A 12,528-nucleotide genomic window follows, 5' to 3' on the forward strand; every position below is an offset into this window, starting at 1 on the left:
TGCAAATCCTGAAATCTATTGGGTGGAAAGCTTATCGTCCACGTCTAATTCATGGTTTATTGGAGGATGATCCAGACAGGCGGCTGCAATTTAGTGTTTGATAAATCTCCCCCTTCATAACCTTATTACACTTTCTGTCCACCTACTTTTGGACCACCCTGTATATGTATATATATATATATATATATATATATATATATATATATATATATATATATATATACACTGCTCAAAAAAATAAAGGGAACGCTTAAACAACAGAATATAACTCCAAGTAAATCAAACTTCTGTGAAATTTAACTGTCCACTTAGGAAGCAACACTGATTGACAATCAATTTCACATGCTGTTGTGCAAAAGGAATAGACAATGGATGGAAATTATTGGCAATTATCAAGACACCCTCAATAAAGGAGTGGTTCTACAGGTGTGGACCACAGACCACATCTCAGTGCCAATGCTTTCTGGCTAATATTTTGGTCACTTTAGAATGTTGGTTGTGCTTTCACACTCGTGGTAGCATGAGACGGACTCTACAACCCAAAGAAGTTGCTCAGGTAGTGCAGCTCATCCAGGATGGCACATTTGTCAGCGTAGTGTCCAGAGGTTGGAGACACGCCAGTACACCAGGAGACGTGGAGGGGGCCGGAGGAGGGCAACAATCCAGCAGCAGGACCGCTACCTCCGCCTTTGTGCTAGGAGGAACAGGAGGAGCACTGCCAGAGCCCTGCAAAATGACCTCCAGCAGGCCACAAATGTGCATGTGTCTGCACAAACTGTTAGAAACCGACTCCATGAGGGTGGTATGAGGGCCCGAGGTCCACAGATGGGGGTTGTGCTCACAGCCCAACACCATGCAGGACGCTTGGCATTGGCCACAGAACACCAGGATTGGCAAAGTCGCCACTGGCGCCTTGTGCTCTTCACAGATGAAAGCAGGTTCACACTGAGCACATGTGACAGACGTGATAGAATCTGGAGACGCTGTGGAGGGCGATCTGCTGCCTGCAACATCCTACAGCATGACTGGTTTGGCAGTGGGTCAGTAATGGTGTGGGGTGGCATTTCTTTGGAGGGCCACACAGCTCTCATGTGCTCGCCAGAGGTAGCCTGACTGCCATTAGGTACCGAGATGAGATCCTCAGACCCCTTGTGAGACCATATGCTGGTGTGGTTGGCCCTGGGTTCCTCCTAATGCAGGACAATGCCAGACCTCATGTGGCTGGAGTGTGTCAGCTGTTCTTGCAAGATGAAGGCATTGAAGCTATGGACTGGCCCACCCGTTCCCCAGACCTGAATCCGATTGAGCACATCTGGGACATCATATTTCGCTCCATCCACCAACGTCACTTTGCACCACAGACTGTCCAGGAGTTGGCGGATGCTTTAGTCCAGGTCTGGGAGGAGATCCCACAGGAGACCATCCGCAACCTCATCAGGAGCATGCCAAGGCGTTGTAGGGAGGTCATACAGGCACGTGGAGGCCACACACAATACTGAGCCTCATTTTGACTTGTTTTAAGGACATTACATCAAAGTTGGATCAGCCTGTAGTGTGTTTTTCCACCTTAATTTTGGGGGTGACTCCAAATCCAGGCCTCTATTGGTTAATAAATTTGATTTCCATTGTTTATTTTTGTGTGATTTTGTTGTCAGCACATTCAACTTTGTACAGAACAAAGTATTCAATGAGAATATTTCATTCATTCAGATCTAGGATGTGTTATTTGAGTGTTCCCTTTATTTTTTTGAGCAGTCTATATATATATATATATATATATATACAGTGCCTACAAGTAGTATTCAACCCCCTGCAGATTTAGCTGGTTTGATAAGATGCAAATAAGTTAGAGCCTTCAAACTGCAAACGAGAGTAGGTTTTATGAACAGAAGCATAAATCTTACAAACCAAAAAGTTATGTTGCTCAGTTGAATTTTATTAAATTTTAAACATAAAAGTGTGGGTCAATTATTATACAACCCCTATGTTTAATATTTTGTGGAATAACCCTTGTTTGCAATTACAGCTAATATTCGTCTTTTATAAGACCTGATCAGGCCGGCACAGGTCTGTGGAGTTATCTTGGCCCACTCCTCCATGCAGATCTTCTCCAAGTTATCTAGGTTCTTTGGTTGTCTCATGTGGACTTTATTCTTGAGCTCCTTCCACAAGTTTTCAATTGGGTTAAGGTCAGGAGACTGACTAGGCCACTCCAACACCTTGACTTTTTCCCTCTTGAACCTGGCCTTGGTTTTCTTGGCTGTGTGCTTTGGGTCGTTGTCTTGTTGGAAGATGAAATTACGACCCATCTTAAGATCCTTGATGGAGGAGCGGAGGTTCTTGGCCAAAATCTCCAGGTAGGCCGTGCTATCCATCTTCCCATGGATGCGGACCAGATGGCCAGGCCCCTTGGCTGAGAAACAGCCCCACAGCATGATGCTGCCACCACCATGCTTGACTGTAGGGATGGTATTCTTGGGGTCGTATGCAGTGCCATCCAGTCTCCAAACGTCACGTGTGTGGTTGGCACCAAAGATCTCGATCTTGGTCTCATCAGACCACAGAACCTTGAACCAGTCTGTCTCAGAGTCCTCCAAGTGATCATGAGCAAACTGTAGACGAGCCTTGACATGACGCTTTGAAAGTAAAGGTACCATACAGGCTCGTCTGGAACGGAGACCATTGCGGTGGAGTACGTTACTTATGGTATTGACTGAAACCAATGTCCCCACTGCCATGAGATCTTCCCAGAGCTCCTTCCTTGTTGTCCTTGGGTTAGCCTTGACTCTTCGGACAAGCCTGGCCTCGGCACGGGAGGACACTTTCAAAGGCTGTCCAGGCCGTGGAAGGCTAACAGTAGTTCCATAAGCCTTCCACTTACGGATGATGCTCCCAACAGTGGAGACAGGTAGGCCCACCTCCTTGGAAAGGGTTTTGTACCCCTTGCCAGCCTTGTGACCCTCCACGATCTTGTCTCTGATGGCCTTGGAATGCTCCTTTGTCTTTCCCATGTTGACCATGTCTGAGTGCTGTTCACAAGTTTGGGGAGGGTCTTAAATTGTCAGAAAAGGCTGGCAAAAGAGATCTTTAATCCACACATGTGAAGCTCATTATTCTTGGTGCCTGAACTACTTCTCAATACTTTAGGGGGACCAAACAGAATTCTTGTGGTTTGAGGGGTTGAATAATAAATGACACTCTGAATTAACTTTTAACGTTTTAAAAAAACAAAAAAAAAAAAACAAAAACAAAACCAAAATTTGCTGCAGTGCATTTCCCACTTCCAGGCTGATCTACAGTACAAATGTCACAATGCCAAGTTAATTCCGCATGTGTCAACCAGCTAAATCTGCAGGGGGTTGAATACTACTTGTAGGCACTGTATATACAGTATATGTATAATACAGTTACTGACAATTACAAAAAGGAAAATGGGCTGATGCAAAAGTTTGGGCACCCTCCATAGTTGGTACCTAGTAGCACCCCCTTTTGAAAATATCACAGCTTGTAATCTCCTTTTGTAGTCAGCCAGGAGTATTTCAATTCTTGTTTGAGGGATTTCTATCCATTCTTACTTGGAAAAGTCTTCCAGTTGTGTGAGATTCTTGGGTCGTCTTGTATGCACTGCTATTTTGAGGTCTAGCCACAGATTTTCAATGATGTTCAGATCAGGGGACTGTGAGGACTATTGTAAAACCTTCAGCTTGCAACTTTTGAGGTAGTCTATTGTGGAGTTTGATGTGTGTTTAGGATCATTACCCATTTGTAGAAGCCATCTTCTTTTCAACTTCAGCTTTTTTACAGATGGTGTTATGTTTGCATCAAGAATTTGTTGAAATTTCATTGATTCCATTCTTCCCTCTACCCATGAAATGTACCCTGCACCATTGGCTGTAACAGAAACCCCAAAGCATGATTGATCCACACCAATGTTTAATGGTTGGTGAGATTTTCTTTTTCTGAAATTCTGTGCCCTTTTTTCTCCTCACATACTTTTGATCATTGTGGTCAAAGAGTTCTATTTTAACCTTATCGGTCCAAAAGACTTCAAGATGCATCAGGCTTGTTCAGATGTTCTATTGCATGCTTCTAATGCTGAATTTTATGGTGATGACGCAGGAGAGGTTTTCTTCTGATGACTCTTCCATGAAGGCCATATTTGTGCAGGTGTCTCTGAACAGTAGAACAATGTATCACAACTCCAGAGTCTGCTAAATCTTTCTGAAGATCTTTTGCAGTCAAGCGGGGGTTCTGATTTGCCTCTAGCAATTCTACAAGCAGCTCTCACTGAAATTTTCCTTGGTCTTCCAGACCTTATCTTGACCTCCACTGTTCCTGTTAACTGCCATTTCTTAATTACATTTGAGGTAAGGGTATCTTGAAAACGCTTTGCTGTCTACTTATGGCCTTTTCCTGCTTTGTGGGCCTCCACCATTTTCATTTTCAGAGTGCTAGGCAGCTGCTTAGAAGAACCCATGGATGCTATTTTTTGCCACAAGGTTAGAGGTGGCTGAGTTTTCATAAAGCTGGGAAATTTGTATCATCTGGCCTTTCCTAACAATGATAGTGATCAAGCCATAACCCTGACAGGCTAATTAAGGTCTGAAACCTTGGTCAAAGTTATCTGAGCACACAAATCTCCAAGGATGTCCAAAAATTTGCATAGGCCCTTTCTCCTTTTCAGAATTTTTAAAATGTAAAAAATGACAATATATTTTTTTCTTTTTGCCTAAAATACAAAGGAAATGTGTCATCTTTAACTTTAGGCCTCATAGAGATCAGTTCATCTTTAACTGGTTTAACTGTTCACAATAACAGTAATTTTGACCAGGGGTGCCCAAACTTTTACATGCCACTGTACACCCAGCTCCCCACTATATACTGTAATATAGCCCACAGTCTATAAACTGTACACACAGCTTCATACAATATACTATAATATATTATACTATATATTGTAGAGCTGTGTATATATTATACAGTGAGAAGCTTAGCTGATATACATAATTTATTATGTGGACTCCACACTATAGACTCTATACACAGCTCTACACTTTACTGCACTCCACAACATTTAAATTGAAACACTAAGATTGAATGGATGGAGTCGTCCCCGATGTGCTAGATGGAGACCAGTCCGGAGACACTGCATGCCATGGTAGCACGTTTAGGCCAAGCAGGTTGCTCACAGTAGCTCCAGCGACACGGGGTCTGGTGTTGTCATGTTGAATAATGTCTCCAGGGACACTTTGAAGAAATGGGCGCACCACGGGTTCTACAACCAAATTAAATTTAACGCTCAGCTGTTAGTGTACCTTGAATGAAGGCTAGGGGCTACTGTAAAATGTTGCCACCTGTCACCATAACCCTAGGAGTAGGACTGATGTGATGTCCTCATGTGAAAGCCTATTCATGTGTTTCCTACCTGGTCTGCTGGCCAATCTCTGGCTATCAAATGCGTTCAAGAAAAAATTAGGAGGACTCATCGATGAAACTGTCCAGCCGTTCAACAGTGAATATATTTTTATTCAGGGACAAAGATAACACAGCTTTCAACTGGTATTTCTTATAGCTTAGGATCTTAGCATCTTGTCTGTTAGTTCGCAAAGTGAAAGTGAAAGTGTGCTTCAGCTGCACACACAGTGAGCAGGAACTTCCTTTTTTTAACAGTGCTTTAATGGCAATATAACACTATTGCTGGAGACAGAAACTTATGCACTATTAAATAGTAGAAAATAGTAGTTAATGCAATATATACAATAATAAACATTACTCCAACACCCCTACTCAACAATTACTTATCCTGTTAGTCCCATAGTGGTTCTGAATTCTTCAAACTTCGCTCTTGGAAGTGACTTTGTCATAACATCAGCTATCATCTGGTCAGTCTTGCAATAAACAAACTCAACTATGCCATGTTCTATCAAATCACGCAGGTAATGATGTTTAACGTCAATGTGTTGGGTTCTCGCATTGATCTCTCTACCGTCGGTTCATTTGATGGCTCATCAAGATCCACCTAATAATTTGTTTAACCAAATGACCTCTTGATTTGCGTGAGCTGCAGACATACTCTGCTTCCATAGATGACAAGGCTACACACACCTGTTTTCTGCTAGACCAAGAAATTTAACTATCCAAGCTTGATCAAATAGCTGCTTATCGATTCATGATCACTTAAGTTACTGGCCCAGTTTGCATCCACATAGACTGTGAGTTTTAGATCTATTATTGAAGATATCCTTAAATTTATGTCACTTCAGCAGGCAGTGTAATCAACTCCCAGTTGAATGATGAAGGTCTTACTGACCGAAACGTCTTGAATCTGGAATTTCTATGAACAATAAAATATTTCAGTCTATGTGAAGAAGCGAGTGCCAAGATGATCAAAGACAGTCTCAAGTTTCCTGTGAGTACTGTGACAGTTAAAAGACGCCTGTGTGAAGCTAATTTCTTAGCAAGAAGTCCCCGCAATGTCCCACTGTTAAAAAAAAGACATGTACTGAAGTGGATACAATTTGCCAAAGAACACATCAACTGGCCATAAGAAAAATGGAGAGACATTTTGTGGACTGATGAAAGTAAAATTTTTATTTTTGGGTCCAGGGGCCGCTGACAGTTCCCCCAAACTCTGCATTCAAGCCATAGAACACTCTGAAGACAGTGAAGCATGGTAGTGCAAGCATCATGATATGGGCATGTTTCTCTTACTATGGTGTTGGACCTATTTACCGCATACCAGGGATCATGGACCAGTTTGCATATATTAAAATACTTGAAGAGGTCATGTTGCCTTACATGGAAGAGGATTTGCCCTTGAAATGGGCGTTTCAACAAGACAACAACCCTAAACACAACAGTAAATGAGCAAAATCTTGGTACCAGTCCAACAAAATTGAGGCTATGGAGTGGCCAGCCCAATCCCTGAACCTTAATCTGATAGAACACTTGTGGGGTGACGTCAAAAATGCCATTCCTGAGGCAAAGCCCACAAATGCCAAAAAATTGTGGGATGTAGTCTTAGCATCTTGGGCTGGAATAACAGCTGACAGATGACAGAAGTTGGTTGACTCTATGCAACATAGATGGGAAGCAGTTCTAAAAACTGTGGTTGTACAATTAAATATTAGGTTAATGATTCACAGGAATGCTAAACCCTAAAAAATAAGAGTACATGTTGTGAACAGCCCAATGTTAATTTTTTGTTATTTTCTGTAAAGTAGTTAAAAATTATATACATTTCTCTTCATGTTTAGAATTAGAAAACAGTGTGCAATGTTCCCAATGCATGGGAATGAAAACTAAGTTTGTGTGGAGACTGGATGTTGTGTCAAACTATTTAAATTGCAATACGTAATGGATCAATGGTTGTACCAGTGGTGCAGCCATTTCTCCAAAGTGTCCCTGGATCCATTTCTCAATATGACAACCCAAGGCCGCATGTTTCTTGTGATACTGTGAGAAGCCATAAAGGGGTTGTCCAGGCTTGTGTGATCTTCCAGTAAGGTCCTGTTTGTACTGTGCCAGTGGTGTCACCCCCTTCTCCATTTCTCCAACACCACAATAGTCTCAGTTAGCTTTTAAATGATACTAGTACTTGAGTACAATACATGTGCGTACATTATTACCTCTCTTAGATATGGAAAGTTAATGTATCTACCGTAGCCAACTTACCCCAGTGAACCGTGTGTCTGGCTCATGGTTTTCACACTTATTCTCCGGGACATCGTTCCAGTTCTAGATAACTGTGAGTCAGAATCCTAAGATATTGGAAACAAATGGAAGTCCCCATCTTATAGTTACTAGTATCAACATTTAGTTCTAATCCCTAGAGCCAAAACTGTGAGCCTGGATGCAAAATATATTCCAGGGTCTTCTTATAGTATTGCTTATTGTTTATAGGACAGATGGGTCCCTTAGAGAAATCAAAAACCATGAAAAAGAAATCTGGCCTAGATTAAAGGGAATCTGTCAGTAAGATCAACCCCTGCCCAAACCGCAAATACTGTATAGGCATGCCGGTCTTTGAAAGCTAAATCTGTTGACTTTTTATATCTTCTATCTGTTGCTGCATTCCCAAGAAACCAATATTTAAATTCATATGCAAATGAGGCATTAAGTGCTCTGGGTGTGAAAGAGCACGTAACAAGCCTCTGCCTCCTGAAGCTGTTTCCTCACCCAGTACTAGCTTTTTTAGCTTGAATGATATCTCACTATCTGATTTTCTTGCCTGGCTCCTGAGGTTGTTTGCCCACCCACCACCAGCCTTTCTAGCTTGATTGATAGGTCACTGTCTGTGTGATGTTGCAGTTCCCAGCTTGCCCATAAGGATGCAGTTTGAGGGAAGACTAGAGTTCCTATGAGACATGATCAGATATAATGTAATTCTCAATGGAAGAAAACTAGATCCAAGTAAAAGCGTACTTCAAGAACATTCGCACCATTGAAGATTGGAGCCACCAAGTTTGTACATCATATAGGAGCCTAATACAGTAAAGGAGAACCTACACCAGATTTCACAATATAAGCTATACTGCATATTTATATACCGTAAGTTCCTTGTATTTATTTAATACAGGGGTCCTCAAACTACGGCCCACGGGCCACATGCGGCCCGCGGAGGATTTTTATCCGGCCCGCCGAGCTGTGGGCAGAGGAGAGCTGTGCCAGGGCCCGCCCTTCCCCTCGCTCGCTCAGGACCCCGGCAGCCGGATACTTACCTCTGCCCGTGCCTCCGCAGATCCGCTGTCTTCCTGGTGCGCACTCCCTGTGACGTGTCAGGTCAGAGGGTGCGGTGACGTCTTTACACCGCGCCCTCCCCTGAGTCGTCATAGGCAGCGCAGAGCGGGGCGACGCTGGAGTACAGACCTGAACAGCGGCAGCAGGTGAGGAGGAGGGAGGTGAGTATTGCATTTTTTTTTTTCATGTATGGAGGCATGGGACATAATATTAGGGGTGACATCCTGCATGGGGCATTATATGGGGGGTGGGGGTGACATGCTGCATGGGGCATTATATGGGGGGGTGACATCCTGAATGGGGATAATGACAGGGGAGTGATATCCTGCATAGGGCATTATATGGGGGGTGGGGTGACAGCCTGCATGGGGCATTATATGGGGGAGTGACATGCTGCATGGGGCATTATATGGGGGGGTGACATCCTGAAAGGGGCATTATAACGACAGGGGAGTGATATCCTGCGTGGTGCATTATATGGGGGGGGTGACATCCTGAAAGGGGCATTATAACGACAGGGGAGTGATATCCTGCATGGGGCATTATATGGGGGGGGAGTGACATCCTGCATGGGGCATTATATGGGGGGGTGACATCCTGCATGAGGCATTATATGGGGGAGTGACATGCTGCATGGGGTATTATATGGGGGGGGTGACATCCGGAAAGGGGCATTATAACGACAGGGGAGTGATATCCTGCGTGGCGCATTATATGGGGGGGTGACATCCTGAATGGGGCATTATAACGACAGGGGAGTGACATCCTGCATGGGACATTATATGGGGGAGTGACATGCTGCATGGGGCATTATATGGGGGGGTGACATCCTGAAAGGGGCATTATAACGACAGGGGAGTGATATCCTGCGTGGTGCATTATATGGGGGGGTGACATCCTGAAAGGGGCATTATAACGACACGGGAGTGATATCCTGCATGGGGCATTATATGGGGGGGAGTGACATCCTGCATGGAGCATTATATGGGGGGGTCACATCCTGCATGGGGCATTATATGGGGGAGTGACATGCTGCATGGGGTATTATATGGGGGGGTGACATCCGGAAAAGGGCATTATAACGACAGGGGAGTGATATCCTGCGTGGCGCATTATATGGGGGGGTGACATCCTGAATGGGGCATTATAACGACAGGGGAGTGACATCCTGCATGGGGCATTATATGGGGGAGTGACATGCTGCATGGGGCATTATAAGGGGGGAACAGCCTGCATGGGGCATTATAAGGGGGAAATAGCCTGCCTATTGAGGACCTATGCTGCCTATTGGGGACATTTAACTGCCCATTGAGGACCTATGTTGCCTATTGGGGACATTTACCTGCCCATTGAGGACCTATGCTGCCTATTGGGGACATTTACCTGCCCATTGGGGACCTATGCTGCCTATTGGGGACATTTACCTCCCCATTGAGGACCTATGCTGCCTATTGGGGACATTTACCTGCCTATTGGGGACATTTACCTGCCTATTGGGGACCTATGCTGCCTATTGGGGACATTTACCTGCCTATTGGGGACATTTACCTCCTCATTGAGGACCTATGCTGCCTACTGGGAACATTTACCTGCCTATTGGGGACATTTACCTGCCTGTTGGGGACATTTACCTGCCTATTGGGGATATTTACCTGCCTATTGGGGACATTTACCTGCCTATTGGGGACCTATACTGCCTATTGGGGATATTTACCTGCCTATTGGGGACCTATGCTGCCTATTGGGGACATTTACCTGCCTATTGAAATACCGGTTTATCTAACTTTACTTGTTCTTCATTTTAAATAATTGTATTTGTTCCTGTATTGTTTTTTTTACGTCAAAATAAGATATGTGCAGTGTGCATAGGAATTTGTTCATAGTTTTTTAAAAAAACTATATTCCGGCCCTCCAATGGTCTGAGGGACAGTGAACTGGCCCCGTGTTTAAAAAGTTTGAGGACCCCTGATTTAATAGATATCATGGACCTGATGAGGCTGATGTACTTACCTTTAAATTCCATATTAAAATGACTGTATGAACCAGATAGATAACTGAACAATTTCATCTGTACTTATAAAATTTCATTCTAGTGTCAAGCAAACACATTGCCAAATAGAATTATATTCCATTCTAACATTGACTGTCAAAGTAAGTATGTAGCGCCCCGAGGGTTCGACCGCTACAGAGGTATTGCATCTCAACCAGATGTGCGATATCTCACTCTCAGGTAAGGATGGAGTGTGGATCAGGACCCTGACACCTGCATGCATTACACCACATTTCCGGGGGGCAGGGCGACCGATATGCTCCAAGTAGAGCACGATAGTCCCTGTCCCTGGCTGGAGTGGGGGGAGGGAACACAGAGGAAGGGGGGACCCTGTAGTGCATAGGAGGGAGAGGGCAGTTCCTGGGTGCACTTAGAAGGAGGTATAAAAGGTGGGAGCCATCTTAGAGACAGTGAGAAGAAGTTCAGTTCAGTCAGAGGAGAAGACAGGGAGTAGAGGCTCAGGCCGAGCTCTGCTCCGCAGGCAGGCCGGAGGGAGCGGCCGGAGCCTGGAGGAAGGAGAAGGAAGGAAGAGGAGTGGAGGAGGCTCCAGGAACAAGGAACGAAGGGACCCCAGGGGTGTGGACCGGCGAGTCGCCACCGCACGCCCGAATCTACCTGCGTAGGGGGGTCAGGCCAAAGGGGGAGACCGGTCCCCGAAACTAGTGGAGGTGGGGAACTACCCTCAGCTAGAAACCGGAGGCTGTGACATTTTATATGGCGCAGCCCCTCGCTACACCCGCTAGGAAGGCACCACATAGGGTCAGGGAAACGGCACCAATGTTTGCCCGAGAAGGCCCGAGGCAGCCGGACAGAAGCGAGGTCACTGGTGGGGTATGACAGGCCAGAGAAAGGACACACAAAGGGGGTCCTGTGAAACGCTCCAAAGTTATCTGGGAGTAGGCCGAGCCCCTCACCTGGTGAGCACAGTGCGACTTGGGACGTTATGACCAGCTGGAGTAACGTGGATAAAGAACTGTGAGAAAATACTCTGGACTGCATTACAGGACTCTGTGTCGTTACTGCTGCTCCCGCGCACCATCACCCCCAACATCTGCACTCACTGCCCTGAGGCTATACTCTTCCCGTGGGGAGTTATACTACCCTCGGCTGCACCCACAACACCAGCCTCAGCGGTCTGCCCTGCAGCGGCGGTTCACTCTGACCGCAATCCACGGGTGGCGTAGTCGGACATTTAATCACAAAACCCTATAAATAGAATGCCATTTGGGTTGACCGCCCTGAGCCACGGGACCGGGTCCCCGCCACGCAAGGACTACAACCCCCAGTATCCACAACGGGTCCGGTTCCGGGTATCCCCACACACACACGGCCCAGGGGGCGCATCAAGTACATCAGCCTCATCAATTCAAAGAGATCTATTTAAGAATGTATGTGGTTTATATTGTCAAATCTGATGGCGGATCAATATAAATTTCTCCTGTGGTTGTGCTGCTGGTTCTTCCACAGAATACATCTCATTGCCCTGTGACCTGCTTATTATTAGGCGATTCTTCTTTAAAAAAAAAGATATATGTACCCGTTTAAAGTAGAAGAAGCTCTTATTGAACACTGACACCTGCTGAGACAGTGTCCAGTTGGCTGTGCAAAAAAATTACAAATGTATAAATTGTGCACCCCTATAAAAGTGCTTTAGTTGACTGCCTAATTTACTTATGCATGTGTCAAGTACACTGCATGGTGATAAGGACCATTCAGTGATCACCTATTTGATCCTATAG

The 12,528-nt window shown here is 44.9% G+C and overlaps 1 protein-coding gene across 5 annotated transcripts in view; it reads right to left on the reverse strand.

Annotated features, from left to right (window-relative positions):
• Nucleotides 1–12,528, reverse strand: part of ABI3 (ABI family member 3) — an 88,940-nt gene that overhangs the window by 67,460 nt on the left and 8,952 nt on the right. For all 5 annotated transcript variants that reach the window (XM_073681077.1, XM_073681076.1, XM_073681075.1 and 2 more), the window contains one exon: nucleotides 7,675–7,760. In XM_073681077.1, coding sequence (XP_073537178.1) covers nucleotides 7,675–7,760 — 86 coding nt within the window. The remainder of the gene's footprint in view (nucleotides 1–7,674; nucleotides 7,761–12,528) is intronic.

The sequence above is a fragment of the Phyllobates terribilis genome, unplaced genomic scaffold (assembly GCF_046119375.1).
Source record: "Phyllobates terribilis strain yellow unplaced genomic scaffold, ASM4611937v1 Scaffold_5__5_contigs__length_657084704, whole genome shotgun sequence".
Lineage (NCBI taxonomy): Eukaryota > Metazoa > Chordata > Amphibia > Anura > Dendrobatidae > Phyllobates > Phyllobates terribilis.